General features: G+C 49.3%; 1 protein-coding gene across 1 annotated transcript in view; it reads right to left on the reverse strand.

The window, feature by feature from the left end:
- Positions 1 to 1,412: 1,412 nt before the first annotated feature.
- The window catches only part of LOC147717640 (E3 ubiquitin-protein ligase TRIM39-like), a 548,239-nt gene continuing 524,179 nt past the window's right edge, over positions 1,413 to 25,472 (reverse strand). Inside the window, exon 6 of the mRNA XM_086924434.1 lies at positions 1,413 to 1,960. Coding sequence (XP_086780560.1) covers positions 1,419 to 1,960 — 542 coding nt within the window. The 3' untranslated portion in view covers positions 1,413 to 1,418. The remainder of the gene's footprint in view (positions 1,961 to 25,472) is intronic.

The following is a 25,472-nucleotide window of genomic DNA, read 5'->3' on the forward strand; positions in this document are numbered from 1 at the left end:
CAAGTGTTCCCGACCGCGATCCCGGGAGACCAGCACCACGACCAAATGGCGTCAAGAGTCGTGGACAAAGAGGACGCCAGGTGGGCGGAGGATGCACTTATACCTTGTCCTTGCCCCTGCCCCTTCCTAGCCGAAAATGACGTGGGGGCCCCTCGGGGGGTCTCCCAACACTGGCCTGTCTTGTGTGCCTATAGTGGCACTAAGGCGGCCCCCCCTCTTAGGGGGTCCCCTTCGTGGACCACGGGCAGCCCACAGTCACTTCACTTCAAAGATTAGTGGCACTCACTCAAGTGCGGGAGTAGGAAATTCAGGGCTAAGAGGAAGTACGACCACGCATTAGGAGTCCTCTATCATGTAAAGTGCGGTTGAACTGTTCTCCAATTGCCACGGTGTGCAAAGCACAAGGAGAACGTTTCACAAAGGGAATCTGCTATTCTTCGGTCAGAGGAAAACAGAGCGACGAGCACCCCGGCTTCCACAAGGGCACACACATTACGCTGATGAAAAAAGAACTTACCTGGAACGACCCCCGGCAGCCAGCTCTCCTCTGTCCGCTTCCTTCTTTCTGTCTCCAGTTCCAGTGGCAGCAGGAAGCAGCTGGGCACACAGGCTCCCCCATAGCCAACCACAACGCTGGGTCAGCACTCATAGGACAGGGAGCCTGGGCATGTTCCTCACCAGGCTGTGTGATGCAGCCAGGTGGGGAACATGTAAAGTGCGCATGAACTGTTTGGTCGGCCCAAGGGGGCACACTTAGAGAGTACAAACCACTCCTCCGCTGCTCTGGCCAGTCCCTCCCCGCCACTGACTCCAATAGGAAAAATAAAATGATAATAACAATACATTATTATAATTTTATTTTTTCTTTTGAGCAGTGGGCGACGCTCCTCCGCTAAGGGCAGCAGTCACTGGGAAGCAGAAGGATGTGTTCTGTTATTCTCCCTCAGCTGCTGCCTACACTGCACATAAACTGTCCTGGTGCTGCCGGCCTACGTCCATCACAGCTTCTGAGGGAAGGCAGCAGGCAGCCCGCAGCCCTGAGCCTGCACCCAGGAGGAGGTCACTAAGCTATCACTACTCACCTGTAATTAATATATACACGGTTTCCTTACTGAGTTTAGTGAAAATTACATTATACGGAGCTGTGTTGCATAATGACAGCAGGTTCTTTCCAGCTCAGCACCTGATAACATAGAGAGTACCTCTGAACACTGCTCTCTTACCTGACGTTAGTCACAGTAACTTCCAGTATACACAGCTCATTTTTCCAGTGCACATCTTCTATACCAGACAGCAGTGGGTACCATTGCTGTTCCTTTACCTGGTGACAGGGAATGACATGGAAACAAACTTTATCTGGTGACAGTGACATTATACAGAGTCCTCTCACCTGCTGCTGCTGACAGTCTCTGTGGCTCTCATTCCTGTCCTCTCACCGGCCGGATCCGCAGTGCCCCCGCATTCCCTCTATCTTTGGTTCCTGTACTGAAGAAGGGCCGCAGGACGGGGGAGAAAGAGGCCCCGGAGAAGGTGAAGAGCAGAGACCGGTCATCCACATTGTACAGCGAGAGCCTGCGCGCCTCGTAGTCCAGGAAGAGACCCACAGCTCTGGGGGGGACACGGGGGTACAGGAGGATGTAGGGGGAGGTGAGAGCTAAATATTTACGATCTCTGAACCGCACTGTCCAGTAGCCATTCTCAGTTGATAGTATGATCTTTCCCTTCCTGCTCGCAGCCTCGTCACACACCCCCAGGTCCCAGTCCGTCTTGTCCCCCACCTCTACCTCCCAGTAATGCCTCCCAGAGCTCAGCCTCTCTCTCCCCAGGACAGCAAAACAAGGATTGAATCTCTGGGGCGTGTCGGGCAGATCCTGTGCTCTGTCTCCATGCCTCACGCTCCTTCCCTCCTCGGACAGAATGAGGTCCCGACAAACAGTGTCACGGTCGAGGGTCACCGCAGCTGCATGACAGAGAGAAGCAGAGAACAGAGCTCATCAAACTACATCCACAGCAGGAACTACAACTCACCCAACCACAGAGCACTCCCAAGCAGCCAATCAGAATCCCAACAGCACAACGCTTTAACAGCATTGAATCCATTCACATTTCTAACACACACTGCAAAGCCAAGAGGTTACCCCTATGCAAATTCTATTGAATTTAACAGTGGTTTTCTTTACATGTCACATATGCTGTGATAACCAGGTTTAAAATATTACAAAAACACTAGGACTATGCTGACCACATCATAAGAGTTTTAAAAAAACAATTAGTTGTTACAAAAGATTTTGCGGCAAAACCTAAAAAGTGATGTTCACTACTTTGCAATTAAAAAAGGGAGCTGCAGAATAAACAGTTTAAAAGCATGTTTTGTTTCGGAGTGCATCTTTGAGAGCTATTATAAGGGGTTCATCAGTGTAATCAATCTTTGATCTGGTCTGCCATGTGGTGCGTGGGTTCCAGGGGTGGGTAGAGAATATATACTCCAGAAAGGCTTCTGGTCCACCTGGAGTTCTGCTGGACCCAGAGCACTAATACCAGAATGCCAGCCCAAGATTACCGGTCTTTACAGAATGAAGAGTCTGGGTTGCTATAATAAAACAATTGACCCATCTCCTGCTGAGTGATTAACGATCCAGACCCCCAGTATCAAAGGGAGAAAGGTGACACAAGGAGCGTGACACCCAGAACTGATTTGGGCAGGGGTCAGGGACCCCTGAGCACAACAAACTTCAAAGATATTTAGGGGTATAACTATGAGAGCTCAGACCCCTGAAAGTTGGAATAGAAATGGATTTGACACTGAAATGGCTTGGACCCATTGTGTGTTCAAGAGGAACCTCTCTTAAGGAAGGAACAACTGATGAGACTGCTGGGAAGGACCTACCCTTGCTTCATTATCTGGGGCCGGTCTGCAGTATGCGGTTTCAACCAAGGAAGAGGCTGTTGGGACTGGGCTCTGTGCACTGCCCCCCCCCCCCCTGCTTGAAGAAGACTGTGCTTTGTGCTGTGGATTGTTACCCCAAAGGCCCGAGGTGAGCTGGCTCCCTGTTTGGAAACACAGGAACATAAAATTTTCCGGAGAAGCTTCAAGCAACACAGTGGGCACGTGTTGTGGCAGCTTGAGACCCTCGGATGGTGTGCCCTGGGATCTTGGACACACAGAGAAGTGAGACTCCGCGCTGGGAGCGTGCCGATGGCGTACTAGAGGAAATGTTGGAAGCAGGAGTCCCCATCCCGCACCGCTGTCATCAAATGCGAGACCCGGGACTCCCCACTCAATGTTATGCCAAGGACACCGTTTGAGATAGTCCTGCTCACCCCCTTAGTAGCTTGGCAGGAGCAGCCAGGCCCATCTCCAAGGCATGACTGTACAGTATGAGCAACCACACCCACAGTAACCCACTGGTGACACCACAATGGACTCCACACAATTTTGATAAAACGAGTATAAACTTTATATAAAAAGATATACGATCAGACCACACAATACAAAAGGTTGGAAGCCGAAGTCCCCGCCCTGCTGTCATCAAATGCGAGACCCGGGACTCCCCACTCAACGTTAGGCCAAGTAAGGACACCGTTTGAGATAGCCCTTCTCACCCCCTTAGTAGCTTGGCACGAGCAGCTTAGCCTATCTCCAAGGCACGAGTGTACAGTATGTGCAACCACGCTCACAGTAATCCAGTGGTGACGCCACAAATGGACTCCACACGAGTTTGATAAAACAAGTATAAACTTTATACAAAAAGATATACGATCAGACCACACGATACAAAAGCCAACATATAATTAAGGGTAATATTCATTCCAGCTGGCTGGTAGGTTCAAAACCCAACCACGCTTTCCAAATGCTATGCTTGTCGTAATGCGAGAATCACACACGTTGCAATGGACCAGCAGTAGTGCACTGCGTAACAATAAAATTCTGTGCTTGGCAAAGGAGAAATAATACAATGTGTAACAATACACCCCGGTACCGTGCAATGGGAGAAATAATGCAATGCGTACCGCTACAACCATGTACTGTGCAATAAAGGTATAATGCAATGCGTCCCACCCCAATCACGTACTTTGCAATGAAGAAATAAAGCAAGGCACACCGCTACAATCATGTATTTTGCAACGAAGGAATAATACAATGCGGGCCGCTACAATCCTGTACTTTGCAATGGAGAAACAATGCAATGCTTAGCGCTACACTCGAGTACTTCGTTATGCAGAAATAATGTCAGGCGTCATAAGACAGTCCAGCAGTTCGTTAACAGCAATATTGGCAATGTGTATTACGACAATCAACCTCTTTGATAACAGTTGCCTCCCACACGTATCAGCGATGACAAACAGTACAGCTTCTTACTCTGGCCCCAGTACGGCCACTCCTTTTGTCAGTACGGGCCCTAATCTGAGCAGAAGCAAAGGCTCATGTCGCCAGGAGGAATGAGAGGCTGAGAGAGTGTCCCTCCGAGCCTGCACCCCGCCCAGGTAGTTATCCATGTTACCTGGGGGCGCGACCCCACTCCCCTCCTTCAGCGAAATGGGCCTTCCGTGCAGAATTTTCTCAACGGGCCTCAGTGGCTCGGCCTGGCAACTCAGCTCCTCCGGGGCTGCCTGTCCGGGCCGCAACTGTCAGGAAGGTCTCAGGCGGCCACAGGGCACACGTACCCCACACCTCTGAGATTACGTTACTCCGGGTGTACGTTCACCACAGCACCCTCCGGGTCTCCTCTGGAACGAAGCCACACACACAACACTGATGGTACTTCACGTCGACTCCGAGTGCACGTTCACCAGGCACTCCTTCCTGCGGTCTCAGTTGGCACCAAGAAACGCACACCGCGCTGCAGAGACTTACTTTCTTCCGGTGCACACGATGATCAGCCGATCACATCCACAGTCCCAGGTTGCACCAAAGCACGCACACTGCTTCACTGAGACTTACTCCAACTCCGGTGCCCCGATATCCAGGCGCTCTTCACCAACGCCTTCGGCCGCACCACGACACGCTCACTGTGTCCGAGCCTCACTTCTCCTCCGGTGCACTCGACGACCAGGCGTGCTTCACCAGCACCTCCGTGCACCCCGACACGCACCCTGCGCGTCCGAGACTCACTCCGCATTTGATGCACACATTGATCAGGCGCTCCTCACCAACCCCTGCTGTGCACCACAACACGCACCAAGCGTGTCTGAGACTCACCTCACCTTTAATGCATAGATCGACTAGGCGCTCTTCACCAATGACTCCTGTGCACCACTACACGCACCCAGCGCATCCGAGACTCACTTTATCTTCGATGCACACGTCGACTAGGTGCTCTTCACCATACCTCCTGTACACCACAACACGCTCCCAGCGCGTCCGAGTCTCACTTCTCCTCCGTGTGTCCAAGATCACAGGGCACACCTTCGGAGGGTCTCACGCTGCCACAACACGGGCCCACCTCGTCACTTGAAACTTCTCCAGAAACGTTTGTCCCTGTGTTTCCAAACAGGAAGCCAGCTCACCTCGGGCCCTTGAGGTAACAAGACACAGCACAAAGCACAGTCTTCTTCAAGCAGGGTAACTCAGCGCACAAAGCACAGTCCCAACAGCCTCTCCCTTGGTTGAAACACCAAACTGCAGACCAGTCCAAGAACTCGAAACAAGGGTAGATCCTTCCCAGCAGTCTCTTCAGTTGTTGCTTCGTTAGCAGAGGACCACGAAATGGGTCCAAGCCTTTTCAGTCTCAATCCATTTCTATTCCAACGTTCAGGGGTCTGAGCTCTCCTAGTTGAAGTTCGTTGTGCTCAGAGGTCCCTGACCCCTGCCTAAATCAGTTCTGGGTGTCGCTCTCCCATTGTCACATTTCTCCTTTGATACTGGGGGTCAGGGTCCTTAATCACTCAGCAGGAGACGGGTGAATTGTTTTAGAACAGCAACCAAGACCTTTTCACCTCCCAGGCTTCTCCTCCCCCTTCTCACCGGATGCCGGTCGGCCTGGTGCCATCTCACCCTCTCCCTGGGTCAAGACCTCCCCCAGTGTCTCTGACCTCTCAGATCCAGACAGTCAATCCACGTTCAGCAAAGACACACAAAAATGCTTAAGGCACAAAACTCAGCCACTTCCTAAAAGAGAGGTTTTTGAACACAGTGACAAAACCACTTTCATAGAAAGAGGTGTTACGACACTGAGTTCATACATACTAAACTTCACCTCTCCATTTAAACTTTTGGGAAAGTAGGCTAACAAACAATAACCAGCCGCCTCCATTCTGTCCTATGGGCAGTGTGGCCTTTCACCAGTGAAAAACGAAATGGAGTGTTTTTCACTGTCAGGGCACAGCACATACCTCAGCATATGCCCTACCTTTACCTACACTGCAACCTGCCCAGGGCTTAACCAGGACCTACCACGGGGGTGCCCATTGTGTAGGCAAAAGGGAAACTAAGGCTTGACAAGTGGTTGCACATGTCAGGACAACATGCGCGCAGGCCCTACACTGCAGGCCTGGGTTCCCTTCTCCGCGCACCTTTGCATTACTAGCCCTGGCACACACAGTGCACTTCACTAGGGACTTTACTAGTAAGGCAAACATATCAATCATGGCCAACCAAATACCATTACACTTTACACAGGGAACACTTGTACTTTGACACTGATCAGCAGTGGCAAAGTACCCAAAGCATCTAAAAACAAAGGAGGCAGAGGCAAAAAGTCAGGGGTAATCACGCCAAGATATGCCAGGTCCAACAAGCGTGCCCTCCAGCCAAAAAGTGGGGTGTGGGGGGGAACTACCCACCCTCATGGTAGTTCTCATCACTGTGGCGAATAAATATGGACAGACCATCAGAATTGGTGTGTTCTGTTCCGGACAGTTTTCCATAGTGAAGTCCATCCCCTGTAAGGAGATGGACCACCTCAACAGCTTTGGGTTCTCACCCCTCATCTGCATCAACCATCTGAGAGGCCTGTGGTCGGTCCGAACCAAGAAGTGGGTTCCAAACAAGTAGGGCCTCAGCTTCTTCAGCGCCCAGACCACAGCAAAAGCTTCCCTTTCAATTACACTCCACCTCTGCTTCCTGGGAAGTAGCCTTCTGTTAATGAAAGCTAGGGGTTAGTCCAAGCCCTTGTTGTTCAATTGTGAGATTACTGCTCACACCCCATGCTCTGAAGCATCTGTCTGCACTATAAATTCTCTGAAGAAATCTGGCAACCGTAACACTGGTGCGGTGCACATGGCAGTTTTCAGGGCATCAAAGACAGTCTGGCAGGCATCAGTCCAGACAAACTTCTTGGGCTGTTTCTTGGATCTCAGTTCTGTCAAGGGGTCATGAGGGTGCCATACCTCTTCACAAACTATCTGTAATACACAGTGAGCCCTTGAAAGCCCCTCACTCCTGTCTGGGTTTTGGCGGGGTTCCCAAGCCAGAATGGTATCAATCTTTTCCTGTAGGGGCGCCACCTTGCCGCTCCTCACCAGGAGTCCCAAGTACACCACGGAACCCTACCCGGCACCTTCTTGCCTTGATAGTTAGGCCCGCCCTCTGCAAGGCCTTCAACACTTCACAGAGGTTCTACAAATGTTTCTCCCAAATGGAGCTGAACACTGCAATGTTGTCCAGGTAAGCGGCCCTGAATTTCTCCAGCCCACTCAGCACCTGGTTAACCAGTATTTGGAAAGTGGCAGGGGCATTCTTCAACCAAAAAAGGCATAACCTTCAACTGGTAGTGCCCCTCTGGCATTGAGAACGCTGACCCATCCTTCGCCCCCATGGTCAAGGCCATCTGCCAGTACCCAGATGTCAAATCAAATGTACTGAGGTACCGGGCAGCTCCCAGCCGATCCACGAGCTAATCCACTCTGGGGATGGGGTGCGCGCCGGTCTTAGTGACTGCATTGAGCCCACGGTAATCCACACAGACCCGAAGTTCGGGAGTGGTACCCGGCACTGCAGCTTTTGGCACAAGCACCACTGTGCTGGCCCAGGGGCTGCTGGATGGCTCAACCCATAGCGCCAGCATCTTGGAAACCTCCTCTTTGATGCTGGCCCTGACCTTATCAGCTACCCTGTAACATTTTTGTTTTACAGGCAGACTGTCTCCAGTGTCCACATCATGGGCGCACCAATCGGTGACTCCTGGGGTCAGGGAGAACAAGGAGGCGAACTGACCCAATACCAGGCAACAGTCCCTCCGCTCTTCTGGGGTCAGGGTAGGAGAGAGGTACACCCCATCCACTGACCCATCCTTCTCCTTGGCTGACAGGAGGCCAGGAAGAGGTTCACTCTCCTCTTCCGCCCCGTCATCTATAGCCAAGAGCATGGTCACCTCAGACCTCTCAAAGTGTGGTTTGAGGCGGTTCACATGGAGAACCCTCAAAGGATTCCTAGGAGACCGAAAGTCCACCAGGTAGGACACTTCCCTCTTGCACTCCACCACCTCATAAGGCCCAGTCCACTGGGCCTTATGAGGCACAAGTCTCCACTGGTGCCATCACCCACATTTTCTGGCAAAGTTGAACACGACCAGAGTGGCATTCTGGTCGTACCACCATTTCATATTCCTCCTGGCTGGCTTCCAGGTTCGCCTGAGCGAGCTGCCTGAAACACCTAGTTTGGTTCCTGAAGGCCGGTATGTAGCTGTATCATGGGGGGGGGGGGTAGTAGGAGCCTTTTCGTAGCCCTCCTTCACCAAACTCAAGGGTCCTCTGACCGGGTGCCCATACAGGAGCTCAAAGGGACTGAACCCCAACGACTTCTGTGGCACCTGTCTATAGGCAAACAGCAGGCAGGGCAAGAGGACGTCCCACTTACGCCTCATGGGTTCCTCCAGCCCCATAATCATGCCCTTCAAGGTCCGATTAAACCCCTCAACCAGACCATTACCCTGGGAGTGGTAAGGTGTGGTGAACTTATAAGTTACACGGCACTCTTTCCACAGAGATTTCATGTACCTTGATCAGTGGCGTAACGAAACTTGAGGGCCCCCCCCTGCAAAGCACATGGAGGGGGCCCCTCCCCGGCAGCCCGGCCCACCACCTACCACTTTGCCTTACCACCCAGAACTCTAGTATATTTTGATTTGACTTCAGCATGACATGGCCACATTTTCTATCATGTTCACCAGTCCACCGTGTAGTGTACCTCGTCATTGGAGTCACTGCTTTCACAAAACATTATCAGATTCAAAGAGGACTACCAAACTGAAATCAGCAGATGCAAAGCAAAAAAACAGGTTCTCTCGAACTCGGAGTCTATAATGCACACCGAGGGAGGGCCCAGGCCAGCTACCGTTACTTACTCTTTGTCACGTTGATCATTTATTTGTAGTTTCATTTAGTGCCTACCAGACCCATTGTGACCAAGGCAAGCGCTTTATATAAATCCATATTTGTAAACTGCAAACTACTCACCATAACGGGTCTCAAGGCGCTGGGGGCAGTCGTGGAAATGAAGTGAGCTAATGCCCAGAGTCACATGGTGCTGGGCTGAGCTGTTGCTGGAGCCGGCGATCAAACCGTGAACCCTTTGCTCCGAAGGCAGCTGCACCACACCTCTCCAAGTATGTGCAAATATATGTGATGGAATCGGACAAAAGTGTTTCAGACTTGGAATCCTAGGTTTTCAATAGCACAATTCATCCTAGGAGATATTGCTGGAACAATAGGGGTCTCCGTTAAGCATGGGCGGAAAATCCGTTTCGCTCGCGGATTTTGCGGATTTTCGGTAAATTCGCAATCCGCGAGATTTGCGAATCTCCCGCAAAATCCGCAAATCCGCGAGCAGCGGATTTTGCTCGCACTGTTCGCACTGTTCGCGTGAGTTCGCGCCCCGCGAATAAGTGCAAAATTGCAGAAATACGATCTTAGCAAAACTGAAACTACTTACCAGGTTCAAAAGTTCAGGCTCATCATTAGTAGCCATTTCCTGTAGTGCTTCCTGAGGGGCCCCTCCAGAGTTCAGTTGCCAGTTGAAACTATTATGTGACCCTGCTCTGAACCTCAGAATAGTTACACATATGCCACAAAGGTCCTGAATTACAGCTAAGGGAGACAAGCAGGAGCCAGGCTGGAAGTTCAAATCCATTAATCAGCCCCTAATTCATTGTTGTCAGTTGGGGCAGGGCAGGTGTTGTAACTAATTTTGCAACAATGAAAGCACTTAGCAAGTGCAAAAGATCACTAATCAGGAAGCACTAAGGAAGCAGGTGCCAGCTAAAAAAATATTCTGTGACACATTAATCAGCCCCAAATTAATTCAGGTCACTTGAGGCAGGGAAGGTGTGCTTGCGTTGCCACAATAATGTACACTGACTGGACAACCAGAGGGTGCTGTGATGAAACAGAGGGTGGCATGGGTGGGCCAGAGGGTGGCATGAGTAGTCAGAGAGTGGCAGTGGTGACAGAGAGTGGCAGTGATGAAGAAGAGTGTCCCAAACAGGCTGGACACGTAGAAACAACAAGTTCGCGAAACTTGCGACCCGACAGGTAAGTTCGCAATTTGCGACATTGTACAAAACCCTCGCGAACTGGCAGAAACCCGCGCAAACACACAAAAAAAAAATCCGCAAATTCGCAAGAATTCGCGGATTTTGCGGATTGCGAGTTCGCAAATCCGCAAAATTCGCGAACGCGAGATTCGCAAAATTCGCCCATGCTTAGTCTCCGTTCATTTTTGGAAACCTCAAAAGAGGTGTGTGCGTCTAGATTGAGGAATGTTTCCATTTCCAGCGTCAAGGCCTTGCCGGGGAATGCATCAGAGCCCCTCTCACCCAGAGGTGGTTCATGCTACGGTGGAGGCACTTCTCTGTACTGGATGATGGCCGTCTCAGACGTCAGCAGAGCTCATAATGACATCACAGGCAATGAACTGACAATTTCCTCACTAGATATTCCCAAAGGTCTCCATTAACAAGGTATAGATTACGTCTGCGAGGTTTACATTTCACTGGTGAGATTGAACCGATGTATTAGTTTTTTGTGGTTTTGCAGAAATATTCCAGACTATGCCCGAAAATTCTCCAGAATGAGTAGATTGGCAGGCTCCGGAGTGAGTCCCCAGACCCTACACATGCGCAGTGTCAGTGTTAAGGCTCTGTGACCGGTGCGTAGTGTGTTGTGCCTTTCCCACCTACTCCGCAAACGTCCATGGCCCTATTGGTTCCTTGTTTACACCCTAGTCCATGCACCTGTAAGTCTGGTGGCTTTGTGGATTAATACATCCACTGTGGGGGCCTGGGTTCTTGTGGTCACAGATTCAAATCCCAGCAGGCCTTTTATCCTTCTGAGGTCGATAAAATGAGTTCCATTGAGTTGGGTAACGATAAACATCTGTTATTCAGCACAATGATACAATTGGGTGGATGTGCGCTTTTCAAATACACTTTGTTATCTGCACATTCAAGGTTGGACACACCACTGGCAAAGTTTGGATGTCACATTCGCACAACTCCAGCCGCCTCTGGTGGCACCTGCTAGCCCTCCACGGAGGAGCTTTTGTACGCCTTAAATAGTAAACTTCAGGACTACAGAAAACCCAACCATGCAGCTCTGGCTGGGCCTTTGTGTGTTGTGTACCTATACTGAGACCCGCTTGAGTCTAAGAGCAGAGTGTGCAAAAAGTGGCACCCACAGGGTGCACGTGTCCAAGTGGTTTATGAACAATAATAGCATCATCAACTCTACATTTAAAGGTAGTCTGAAACTGGCAAGGGAGATATAACTAGTAACAGTACTGGCAGGTAGCTGATCGCGCGGCACGGCTGCAACTTACACTAAAAAGCAAATTATTGTTAACACGAGCTGCAGCCTGCAGTGCAGAATCTGACTCAGCTTTCTAGGCCGTGAGCTGCGGCGCTGGGTAATTACCACAGAGGCGTGCTGACTGGGCCTGGTCGCCCGCCTCCTCAGACTCCAGAAGATTACGACTGACTGCACCCCCCTTGTGCCACTCGTAACTGTCGAAGTGATGCCAGGTCTGTGACCTCAGACCCCGTGCCCCCATCTTCAGTCTGCCTAGAGAGTTAGCACCACTGAACTCTGCTCTAGGCCTCACTTTAAGGCCCCTTGGCCCCTCTCTGTTTCCAGAGTGTTTCACTGGCAGTAGCCTCAGGGTGCCTGTCTGCATTCACCTTTTCTCCCGATCACTCTCTCCTTCCTGTGTGTCGCGAGTCCTCGCCGCAGGCCACCCATCTCCCTCTGCCCCTCCCTGCAGGACGTGTGTGTCAGTCCTAGCGGCCTCTCTGTGCACGTCACATCTCTGCCCCACCCTTGTCCGCTGGAGCTAGTTGACTTGTACTGCACCCTTCTTCTCTGGACCCCTCTTTCCAGACTCTAACCCCTGGCACTTTCTGCTGCATGAGTGTGCCACAAAGCCCCCACTGTCAGGATTCAGGTGTTGCGCCTACAATGCTGTGTGTGCCAGTTCTAGGGTCTACGAGCTATTGATAGGCGAGAAAACACATATGGACTACATCTCCCAGACTCCTCGGCGGAGGGGAGGTATTATATGTATGCACGACACGCTTCCTGTTGCGTGTAATTCCTTGGGACTTCAGTCTTTGCTTGCTCGTAGGTAAGCTCCCTGCACGTCGCCTTGTTTCCCAGCTACCAAGGAGAAGAAGCTGCCGTCTGGTCCCCCGTCTCGAGGTAGGACCGGGGCTCTCTCCTTTTCTGACTCTACAGCGGAGCGCGCTGCCTTTCGCAGCGCGACCGTGTGGAGTGCTTTATTCGTCTTGTGGCATTTGGAGCGGAGCGAGGTAGTGTATGCTACGCGTTGCCGTTCTGCTCCGTTCTTAGAAATGATAACATAACTTCTAGGAGCCTATTTGGATTCTATTCTTCAGGGCATTCCTATTTACTGTGGATACCAGAGGAGCGCTGTAGTGGTCGCAACTACGCGCTACCGTGAGGTTCGTTTCTTGCCTAACTTATATTTGAGGAAGCGGAGTGCTGGGGGTAAGGTCTCCTCATTACCGTGTTCCTATTTCCAGGATCTATTGTTCCGCACTGAGATAGTGCTGTTATTTTGTTGTGGTTTTTCCTTTGCCATGGATTACTGGAACCTTGTACTGATTATAAAGAGAATTTGTTATCTCTAACATTATCAGAGTGGTGTGTTCTGGTTCTTGCTCCCTACACACCACCGTTTCTGTTAAGCCAGGGGGCTACCATGGTATTTCTTTTTTCTCCTTGAAAAGGATCAATTTGCTTTTCATTTACTATTTGGAACTACTACCAGAATCCTTTTTACAACGCAATCCTCTCATTCTTGCTTTGTTTCTAAGTGTATGCTTTGTTGTTTCAGGTTTTCTCCTTTTCCATGCTGTCCCTTCCCTTTCCCTTCCCTTCCCTTTTTTCCCCTCGCCTAATGGCTCAAATACTCTGTGTATTTTCAACTAGAGTGTTTGTGACGTTTGGAGGTGGACCATTATATACTACAACCGAATTCTGTGGAGCCAACACTGACACCCACTGTGCGTCAGACCACACATCTCTTTCTCTGCCCCCTCCTGTCCTAGTCGGTCAGCACTAGTTAGCTGATTTTGCAAGCTTCTAGCATCTTTCTAAAACCCCCTGGGCACCCTGTGTGCCACATGTGTGTGTGGACAGTGAAATATAGGTGCAAACCACACCTGGTTTCCTCCCCTCCTCTCTTCCCTCTTCTTCTGTCCGAGTGAGTCTATGCTAGGGAGCGCTCGCTGTCTCGGACAACACCTCTGCCCTAATCCTCTCTCATGAACCTTTTCCCATCACCTCTGCCTCACCCTTCATCAGCTGTCCAGGTGTGTCAGTGCCAGCAACCTGCCGCTTGCTGCTTCTTTAACCCCTCTCTGCCCGAGTGTGCCAGTGTGCTCTCTCTCCCTCAGTCAACTCAGTCAATGGCACCCCTCTCTCTCCATCACTCAGCAATCTTTTAATGAGTGCCACACATCTGTCTCTCCCCACCCCACCCTCCCCTGCCGCCCTAGCGTGACACTGACATGGATCTGCTGCATGCCTCAGATCCCTCTCCGCCCCCCCCGTCAGAGTCTGCCATGGCCGGTACATTCTCAATGTAGCCTCTCTCTTTCTCTGCCACCAGGCCCTCTCTCTGGCAGTCTCTTAGTGGTTCCAGCGCTTACTTTCTAACTCACCCTCTCCCTGCCACTCCCCGCCTTCTCTGCTGTCCCGGTGTGACAGAACTCGGGATCGGCTTAATGGCGCTCTCTGCCCTTACCCCCCTCATGTCAGAGTGTGCCAGTGTGCTCTTGCTGCTGAACCCCTCTAATCTCCCCCTGCACCCTTTTGCCTCTCTCCTGCCTCAACTCGGCTCGCGCCCTCGGAGCCCCCTAGCCTGACAGCTCCAGATATCTAAGGCCTGCCCCGGCTCTAGCACCCGTCTCTCCTCCCTGAGTGTGTCGGTAGGGTGGTCTGTGCTCAGGCCATGTCTCCACTCTCCCTTCATGCCTCTCTCCCCCTCTGGTTCCTGTTGACCACCAACTCCCTGAACACCTACTGTGAGTCCGGCGGCCGGGGCCTTGGCGGCTGCCCTGGGGATCTACGGCAGCCCCATCTCCTCTGCGCAGGGCTACGGCAAATATGTGACCTACTGGTGCCAAGGCGCCTGCCTTTTAATCTCTGGGAAGTGTGAGGGGTGTGTGCACGGCTCCGGGAAGGCCACAGGGTGTGAGGAGCCCAGGCACACTCGAGAGTGAGCCACAGTGCCCCAAATCGGAGTCTCCTCCAGTACTGACCTGCGGGGCTGGGAGAGGCTGTGCACATCGCTGCATGCAGGCAGGGGCCATCAGATGCCACACTTTCTTTCACAGATCTGCGCCAAGCCGGTGGAGAGAACTGCGCTCCATTTAATTATGAAAAGCCTCAGAGGCCCGGCCGAGCCCGGAGTGCGGATGCGCACCAACCATTTAATAAATGAAGAGGCCGTGGATTGCGCTCACCATGTAATTTTATGGAGAGGCCGTGGGCACCATTTAATTCATGAAGACTTGAAGAGGCTTACTTGTTGGCTCCGGTGAGTGAAGGGGCCCCTGGAGCGTGGGCCCCCCCCACACCATGGGGGCTGCGGTGGCCTGTGTTACGCCCCTGGGTGAGAGTCTGAGACCTGGATTACTGCACTGTGCAAGGCCTGTGGACTGATCGCAGTAGTGAGGTCTGGCTCCCGGGACCCTTGGATCCATTTGGGTCACATTTTCAAACTTGTCAATGAGTTGATATCATAATGCTATGTTGCATAATATTATTTTATTTATACAAATTGTTTGCGCACGATTACCCGAGGGTGTCTTGGCGCTGGACAGAAGATCGAAAAAAAGAACTAGGGCTGTAAGTGAAATGGCTTAAACGTATTGATTAAATAACCAGGTTTTTAGCTGTTTCCTAAAAAGGGTTAATGTGGGAATGCTCTTAAACTGATTGGAAAGGGCATTTCATAGTTTAGCCGTGGCAATTGCAAAGGATCCGTCTCCCCATGTAGCCTTTCTTGTTTTAGCTATCTCCAAGAGATTTGCTTTTGAGGATCTGAGAGAGCGACATGTTCTATAAGGACAGAGAGTGGGTTTTAAAAAAATTGGGCCTTTTTGATGGATGGATTTGAAGGCTATGCACAAAGCCTTAAATTTAATTCTTTGCCTCACAGGTACCCAGTGGAGTTTTCGGATAACATTTGAAATGGGTCTAAATTTAGGGGTTCCAGTGGTAAGCCTAGCGGCTGCGTTCTGTACCAGCTGGAGTTTGTTTAACACTTGTTCTTGTGCATTAAGCAGGAGAGCATTGCAGTAATCAACTCGAGACATGAGTAGTGTGGAAATCAAGGTTTTGGTAGTATTTACCGGGAGATAAGGTTGTAGTTTTTGATCATTTTTAATATAAAAAATGAGGCAGAGACTATGGAAGTTGCTTGATGTATGTAAGAAAGTTTATTATCAAAGATCACTCCTAGGTTCCAGACCTTGGTGACAGGGACGGGCGAAGGTCCGAGTTCTTGAGGCCACCAGGTGGGGGACCAATTCAAAACCACTTTATTCGATTATTTAAAATCATAAAAGTATGCTATTCAATTACATTTTTAAAATCACATTTACAGGATAAAATAATTGTATTTACATATAATACAATTCATATACACAACTCACAGAGTTCATCAAGCACACAAGTTTCCAGAATATCTTACCAAATATACACACTATCTACAAATCAACATTTAATCGACAGGGGTTCACATTCAATTGTCTATTCAATTAAATTACTTTTACTCACAATTTGTTTCCTCTAACTGTCTAGCTTTTTTGTTACGGATAGATGTTACAATGAAATTTGCTACCCCGAACATAACAGCCGAGGATTCCATCAACTGTAAGTATATTAAGGCAGGTTTTACTTGTATGAAACCCATATTTCTCAACAGTGGTATAATAAACCTTTTCCTTCCCTCCGTATAAAAAGAACAAAAGAACACAAAATGCATCGAGTCCTGGTATGAATGATGGTCACACTTACAGGGGGCGGCATCCTCCGGTTTACTCCATTCCCTGTAATTTCCCAGTAACACATGCAATTGATTAAAACGGAATTTGGTTAACAGCCATCAATGGAAAGGTTTGGTAACAATTGTCAGATAAGGTTGAATAGACATTGTCAATATCAATAAATAATGTGCCCTCACTGTCGGTTTGCAGAGTTCCTTAGCTTCACGATCCAATTCCCTAGATTTTATGAAATTGGTTTTTACCCATTTAATGTCGGCTTTAATTAAAATTTCTGGGTTTAAAAAAATTTCTGGTCTCCCAAGATACTAAGCTATTGCTTTGATATAAGACAACCATTTTATTTCTGCCACTTTGTCTAGGGCCAGACAGTCCTTAATAAACTTATGGTTCAGAGTCAGGGCAGGATTTATCCATATTTTAATCCATTGCAGGATAGGGGCCATATTCAGATAGTCTGAGATATATCCCATCCCTAGCTCACGATGTACAGCAAAACTGGGAGTTGATTGAGGGAGGCCCAGCAGAGCCCGCAAAAATTAGTTTTCCTCCCTCTGTATGTGAATTATATCCTTGTATCCCCATATTACAGCCCCATACCTGGCTATGGCCACGGATTTCGCTTTATAAATAGACAAAATTGCTTCCCCCGGTTTGCCTCCCAGTCTTTTAGCAAAACCAAGGATAGCAAATGTTGATCTCTTTATGGCAGCTGCTTTATTTAGTAATTGGGGGACCCAGGAGCCTACATCATCAAAGACCACTCCTAGATAAGTGAAGACTCTGACCTTGGTTATTATATTGGTATTACACAAAACTGTTTTAAAATGCTTTCTACTTTTCCCTAGAGACATAACGTGGGATTTATATGTTGACCACCAAGTCTAGCTTGTCCATAAACTCTCCAAATGAGTCTAGCAATCTTTGTAGGGCGTTAGGTGTTCTTGCCAAAAGTACTGTATCGTCCGCGTATAGGAGTACAGGGGTGTACGTTCCTCCCATACGCGGAATATCTGTTGTTACAGTTGCCAGGACCTTCTCCAGAGAGTTGATGTAAAGTGTAAACAACATTGGGGCCAGTATACAGCCTTGACGCACCCCTCTGCCTGATTTATATTTAGCAGTGAATTTTCCCTCTTGCGTCATTCTGATTGATGCCGACAGGTCCCTATGGTGGGGGACCAACAAGAAGTGAGCTTACCAAATACCATGACTTCAGTTTTGTCTGAATTGAGCTTTAAACAATTTTTGCTCATACAATTACTAATGGCCAGCATACCCCCTTGGAAGTTATTGGCTACTTCCAGTCCGTTGTTGTTAATGGCCAGGACAAGCTGCGTATCGTCAGCATAAGATGTAACTGCTAGACGATGAGCTTTGATGATCCTCGCTAAGTCTGCCACATAAATGTTGAAAAGTGTTGGACTCAGCGAGGATCCCTGGGGACTTTATGCTATTTCTATCTTCTTTGCACTGGCTTACCGCCAATAGTTTGTGCTCACTTACCGCCAATATTGGCAGATTATATTTATGCTGTTAGTTTAAATTGCCATCTTTCGTACACAATATTGTAACATTTTCTTTTTGTGTTTAGACATGTATCTGTTTCATATCCTATATGTAATTCATGTACTCTGAAGTCCCTATGTAATGTAACTGGTTCTATTGTAAAGTGCTCTGACACCTTCGGGTAAGGTACGCGCTATATAAAAACGCATAACTAAATAAATAAACTGACAAAGGGCACTGATACTACAACATTGGCATTTGGACACTGATATGGATTGTGACCGACACCTGCATTGGTAGACCGCCACAGCGACACCGACCCTGGGACATGGGAATACAGGGACACAGGTCACAGACACATACAGTGCAACATAAAGTGGTGTGGCTCACTGGTTAGAGGCGGCAGACCCGGAAGCAGAGAACGGCCCGGGACCAGGGTTCAATTCCCGACGCGGCAGGGTGGTGGACCAGGGTCAGCGGACTCGATAATTCTCGCCCCGGTGCCTACTCTAACCAGAGATCACACTCGGCAACTCTGGGCATTAGCTTGCCTCATCTATACAACGGCCCCCCACATTCGCCGGGGATGCCTGGTTTCACCTTGGAGATACCCAGTAGGGACCATCTCACAGGGATAGCCAGGACGGGTTCCCCAGCGGTCTACAGCGCCACGACGCCTCAGGGCAGCAGTGCGCTTTACAAGACACATACATTACATAAATCTACTGGCACTGGAAAAAGAGGACACAGTAACAATAATGCATGAACAGAAAGACTAGGTAAGGGACAAAGAGCAAGAGACCATAAGCACTCAGAGCATGGACTTAACAACCACGCCTGTGGTCACAACATAAAAAACAATGTGTTTTGAACACTCCTCGGCACCAAGAACGGAATAATGTAGACAAATGCCGGACATCAGCAATACTCCATAATCATTAGTCATAAAATAATAAGGCAGTCTATCAGCAACCATGCACTATGACCCCACAGCACTGCCCTAATAATCCCAACCATGTATTAGCCAATGTGGATTCCTACAATGCACCTTTAGAGCTTTCAGGACTGGGAGAAGACCACATGTGTTCTGCTGTCACAGTGAAGAAAGGAGGAACTGACCACCCCCTACAGTGTTGGGGGCGGTCTCCCTCCAATACTGGGCTCCTGTGGCGGCTGAGAGCTCCTGACTGGTTCCGGAGCGTGTTGGGAGCCCTCTATGTAGTTTGCAGAGGGGCAGGGGAGGAGAAGCACTCAAGTTTCGTTATGCCACCTGGTCAGGCCTGCTGCATGTAGAGGAGAGGCGGGGCTTTTCTTTCCTTTGTTGGTTGAGCTGTCTGCATCATGTAAATTGCACTGCCTGCCCATTCAATTTGAAAACAGTGTGCAGGCTGCCAGAGAATGAGAAGGAGAGCAAAGTGAGAATCCAGGACCGAATTGTATCACCACCAGTCACTGACAGTTGCTTGGTGCAGTCAGTGCTTGATTTGTAAGAAACGTAAGTGCAGGCTCCAAACTGTTTCTTAGAAACAAGCTGCTGGCACACCTGAATTAACAAGCATTTACAATGCAATAGGTCTCGCAGCATTAAAGTTTGAGTTATTGGCATTGTGTATGACCATGCCGTTGCATAACATTTTTAGCAAACTTTGAATTGGTGAGCAGTGACAGTGTGTGCAAGCTTTATATACATAAACTTACATTGCATCAGCGTTGAACACGAGAATACAATGCTAGTGTAATTTAAAAAAAAAAAAACTAATCATGCCATGCACACATTTTAAATGATGCACAGAAATTCAAATAAATAAAAAGTTTTTAAAAAGTTACCAGCATGTATGAAATTGAACACTGAAAAAAACACTAGGTCCTTACTAATAATCCTATTGGCTTTGCCAAGCCTTTTTAGCCATGCTTCATCGCTTCGCGTATGCTGTGCAGCATTGGCTATTTTAAAAGAAAAAAAAGCATGACAGCTGCTGTGAGGGGTGACATGGATAAACATAACTGCATGGTCCTTTTAATGCGGCTTCTTAAGAGCTGGACACATTTTTTACTCATTACTGTCTTACAACATCGAGACTCCTATTCACAGGACACTAATGATCGATCAATACTCCCTATGGACTTTGTCTGGAACCAATAATGCCATTGGTGCTAGTAGTGTGTGACACAGCTAATGCTCATTTATTCTATGGGGCTATGAAAGGTCACTGCTGCATGAGGCATTTACATTTAATGCCTGGGAACACTTATATTATTTATGTGCGAGGTCATTGCAAGGACTTAAACAGTTACTAATGCCTTGAGACATCGACAATATTTAATACACAGGGGTGTGAATGCTCTTTGGTCTTTACTTGTCCACTGAGGTTTTCTGTACTGATCTGACCAGTGCATAGTAGCGGTATTTAATGATGACTGTAGCCTGGGGCCATTAAAGCAAGGGGAAGTTATAGCTCCTTAAAACCTAGGGTAATTTATGCTTATTAATGTATGCGACAAAACAGAACAGTGAAGGTATTGCTCACCTTACCTTGCACCCAAGTCATCATGTGAGAAAGCGGGAACTCATTTTCAATTTAGTAAAAAACGGCAAACATTCCTGTTGAAACGTTACTTGGAATCCTTTGGCTCCCATGAACCTGTTTTTACACGCGGCGTTTCCTGTCCTTACACCTCTTCTCTTTGGATATACACGCTCCCAGTTCTTTTCACTACCCGTCCATCACGCGCAGGTCAATTCCAGCTTGCTCAGAAACATTTACCCTTCATGGGCTAAGACATTTACACTCTTTCATAGTCCCTTCCCTTGTCTTCCTCTACCCAATTCCTTTCCTGATGCCCCTGCCCGCCTCCCTCGCCACCCACTGGATAAGATTTAATCAGTCTCCTGGCAGAGATCTGCACATTCCTTGACCTTCATAATTAGATAGATGTGGCTATACAACCAAAACACTGGAGTGTTAATTCAGTCACAACCCTACGATTCTACAAACAAAAGGACAAAACGAAACCTATCGTGGGGCGGGACTGACAAAACGAAACCTATCGTGGGGCGGGACTTCCGTTTTGTGAAGCCCGCGCCCACGGAGTGCCTGGAGGAGCACCGAGGGAGAGCCCTGCGGTCGGAGGCTGCACAAGTCCGGAGGGCCGTTGACCGGGGAAGGGGGGGGGATGCCTGTATGTGTGTGTGCGTCTGTGTGTGCGACGGCGGAGGGGTGGGGGGATGCTCGGTGCACGTGTGTGTGTGTGTGTGTGTGTGTGTGCGTGTGTGTGTATGCGACGGCGGGGGTGGGTTCTCTGTATGTTTGGGTGCGTGCGTGCGTGCATGAGCGCTCGTGTGTGTGTCTGTCTATATATATATTGTGGTGTGCGGTCTGATTTATGACGAAATGCTTGCCTTTTCCACGTGCTGTATGCATGCTTTTCAATTGAATAACATGTGTATCTCGCTTTTGTCCCGATGTGCTACTGTCAGTGTGTGCTTCCTACAGTGCATTCTTCTGTGCTGCTGCTCTTGTGCTCTACTGTACTTGGGACCTACGGCTCTTGGCAGCACACACATATGCATTCAATTCACAAAATGTGAAACCGCTGATTATTCTACAGTGAATTACAGAATTTTTTGGGAGTTGGAGGGTTCCGTGAATAAAATACTCATACAACCTGCTAGAGGAAGTATGAATATCTACTGCGCCTTTCATTCTACTGAAGGTGATTCAGACCTTCGTTTTGTGAGTCATACTATTATTCTTCGTGTGAGCTGCAAGTCTTACTCTGTGATAATCACTTAGAAGAGATTTTCTTCCACCTCATTGATGTCCATCTCCAGAGTCTGGTTCCTTTCTAGCAGCTCCGATTCTCTTCAGTCTCTCAGCTAGTAAACCAGATGGCTCCATGTCACAGGGACACCAATTTTCCACTTCTGGACTTTGCTCCTACATATTATTGTTATCCAATCTGTTGGCCCAACTGGCTAAATTTAGATGAGTCCAGACTACAACTCCCCAGAATGCACTAATATTAAATCAAAACTCACAACTTGAAAAGATGTGTTCTGATGGCATGAAATCCTCTGGTCACCCTACTCTCGGCTGCTTATGATACAACTGACTACACCGCACTATTGAGCAGGCTCAGACTAGGTGGCAATTTCGGTCAGCAAATGTAGGGATTCTTCTCCTCGTACTCCTGAAAAATACAACACTTTCCGATAGCAGGGTATGGGAGAAGATTCCAGCACTTCTGGAGGACCGTGGCAGTACAGATAATCCCTCGAGTACTGTAGTACTCGGTGCACATGTGTGTGTGTGTGTGTGTGTGCGTGTGTGTGTATGCGACGGCGGGGGTGGGTTCTCTGTATGTTTGGGTGCGTGCGTGCGTGCATGAGCGCTCGTGTGTGTGTCTGTCGCTGTTTCTGGGCATGCGAGTGTGGTCTTGCTGCTTCCCAGGAGACAGCAGCTGAGCGCGTTCGCCGAGCGCGTGGCCAGCGGAAATCGCCTCCTTGAAGAGGCAATGCGCGTGGCCGAGGCTGTCTCCTGGGAAGCACAGTCCGTGACAAAAGATCTCGGCGAGTACAGCGCTGACGCGCTGTATCGCTACGAGACCTAAAAAACGGACTAGTTTTGATTCCACCTCATGTCTCTATCTTCCTCTGCCCTGCACTTCCTGTATATTTGCCTCTTTATCATGGTTTCCCTGTCACTTTCTCCTCCTTTCCCATTTTCAGTCGGTGGGCCAAAGTAAGATGAAAAAGAAGCCTGGGTCCCCAAAAATGATTAGGGGTGACCAGCATCTGCAACCACATGCAGAAACTAAGCACAGAGTTCAAGGCTGAAGAACAATGCATGCCAACTGCTTGGTTAGCTCGAATGTCTGTGCATAATGACTTGGGCCCATTGCCACACACACTGATCTGTGCCACACCTCCCTGGAGACTTTATGGCTACTTTGCCTATCTGTCCCAGTCACTGTCCCATCGAGGGCTGTCCTGCAAGACCAGGTACATTCAATTCAGTGGCAACCAGCAGGCCCACTGTGTCTTTGTACTCGCCAGATCTGTTCTTTCGTTTTATTAAAAATTCTTTAAACCTTTTGATTAATATCAGTAGTTGTTAGAATCATGTGCCTAGAAATGACGCATCTACCCAACATTTCCCCAAAGGTGCCCTGTGGAAGAACAAACATCCCTCGATACAATTGAACTTATGTTTTATTCAGATTTTCTTAATTTTACTTCCAGGGAGGCTTGCAAAACACCGTTTGACACACATTTTCGAAACACTCACTGTTCTTTAACATGCACCTTCCCTACTAACAAGCACAAACGTAGGGCTGTAGAGGCAGAACAAGACTATTACTTTAAAGATACTACAAAGCATGTTGCGCTCTTCAAACCTCACCATATTATGCCCTTTTTGAAAAGAGATTGTGTTGGGGCCCACATCCATAACCCTTAGACGGTGTTTGTTCCTTGGTGCCATCATCTACCTCTGGCTACGTTCTTTCAGTCTGCACTAGTAGATATCCACTAGATGCCAGTCTTGTCACGTGGAGGATCGCAGCAGGAGCAGCATGGATTACGATAACAAAGCCAAATGAAAGCCTGCCCAGTGTTGCACATTTAAAACCTTTACATTGGGGGTTTGTTGCTGAGAAGATTGCGTGCTTCGCGGCTGACACACTGAATCATGCAGTGCCAGGACTGGGTCACGCTCCTGACCCAGTCTGGAGCTCTCTGGCCAGCCAGTGCACAGTGCTATAGGGGGGACCCCCCTCGAGCTCTGCCCCCCCCGACCCCCGCACTGTGGGTGCTGCGGGGGTTATTGTTACGCCCCTGACCTAGATATGAAATTTTTAGCTCCGTCGGACACCGCCTCTCTGGGGAACCCCACACAGGAGAAAATCCCCATCAGTGCACGGCCCACCACGGGGGCTGTCACCGTCTGAGATGGATGGCTTCTGGGTACCAGGTGGCATTGTCCACCAAGACCAGGATGAACCAGTCACCCATGCCATCTTGGGATCCAGAGGTCCCACAATGACAATGCCCACCCTCTCAAAGGGTGTGCTGACTACATGGATAGGTTGGAGGGGAGCCTTTTGCTTCCTTCCACTCTTACCACTCACCTGACAAGTCTGATAGTCCCTGCAATGAGTATCAGAACTCTTGCACATCTGGTGCCAGTAGAAGTGGGTGACAAGCCAGTCAAAGGTCTTGTCCTGCCCCAAATGTCCTGCCAAAGGTACATCATGAGCTAACCCCAATAGGAAGGCTCTGAAGCGCTGGGGTACCACCATCGCCCGGGCTGACCCAGGCTCAGCCACCCTTGGCTCACTATACAGAAGATTGTTCTCCCAGTAAATAAAGTGTGATCCAGATGGATCACCTTCTGCCTGGTTTGCTGCCTGCTGCTGCAAACCTACAAGATAAGGGCACTTCTGTTCCTCACAGAAATTCCTCCCTGGAGGGCCCCCCTTCCTGCTGCCATTCGGTCCCCCAGTTCAGCCACTTGTTACCCCGTAGGCCCAAGGGCATCCTCCTCAACCGGTGCCTCCTCCTGAACCGTGGGGCTAGTTTCCCACACCCCCTCCCTCTTTTCTTACTGGCAGGAACCTGGGCCACTGTTTCAGGTTCCAGGTTCTCTTGAGTACCTTAACTGGCTACCATAGACTGAGTGGTCACACAAGCCCAGTATCTCCAAATGCGCCTGGCGCTCTACCAGCTTCCAGGGGAAACTCTCCAGGTCATACCCTAGAAGGGTCTATAGGCATGGACGGACTTACAACACCTTCAAGGAACCGGAGACCCCTCCTCATTCAAAGGGAACCACCGGCACCTTGCAGAGGCGTACAGAATTGTCTGCTTACATTACATGGTGAAGTACATAAAGAATTACTTGCTCTTCAGACACCCACAGATGTCAAACTGGCCCGGTGTTCCTCAGAGCCACCACCCTCCGCCCATTGATTGTCACCCACTGCCTGTACTTTTTAGTGTTCTCAGGCAGAGAGATTTCGTGGACCATCTCTCGATCTCCTAAAGAGACCAGGGTCATGACTGTTTGCTCCTCCCCATTCCAAGGACTCAATTCCTCCGGCAACGCTACACTCACTAAACCAGGTGTGTGAGCACCAGTTAGTGCAGATTACTTTTTGGGGTATTTAGGGGAGATATGCCCCACTTCTTTACAGAAGTAACACGTGGGAGGACCTTGGGTCTCCTTCTTGCCCTTGAAGACCCAGGCCCTCCTGGCCTTGGGGGACTGGGGCCCTTACTTGGAGGAACCACCTTGGGGCCCTTTAGAGGACTCCTTGTGATTACCCATGTCCTCCCCCACCTTCAGCAGGGGACCCTGCATACTCTTGGCAGTGGTACTTCCAAGCCCCTTGTAGATCCGGGTATTAGTCCAGCGGTTCACCTCCTCAGCAAGCTTACTGGGATCAGTGCGCTTACTATCCAAAAGGTGCTGGCGCAGCTCTGGAACACACAGATTA

This window comes from Lissotriton vulgaris, chromosome 5, assembly GCF_964263255.1.
Source record: "Lissotriton vulgaris chromosome 5, aLisVul1.2, whole genome shotgun sequence".
In the NCBI taxonomy this organism is placed as follows: domain Eukaryota; kingdom Metazoa; phylum Chordata; class Amphibia; order Caudata; family Salamandridae; genus Lissotriton; species Lissotriton vulgaris.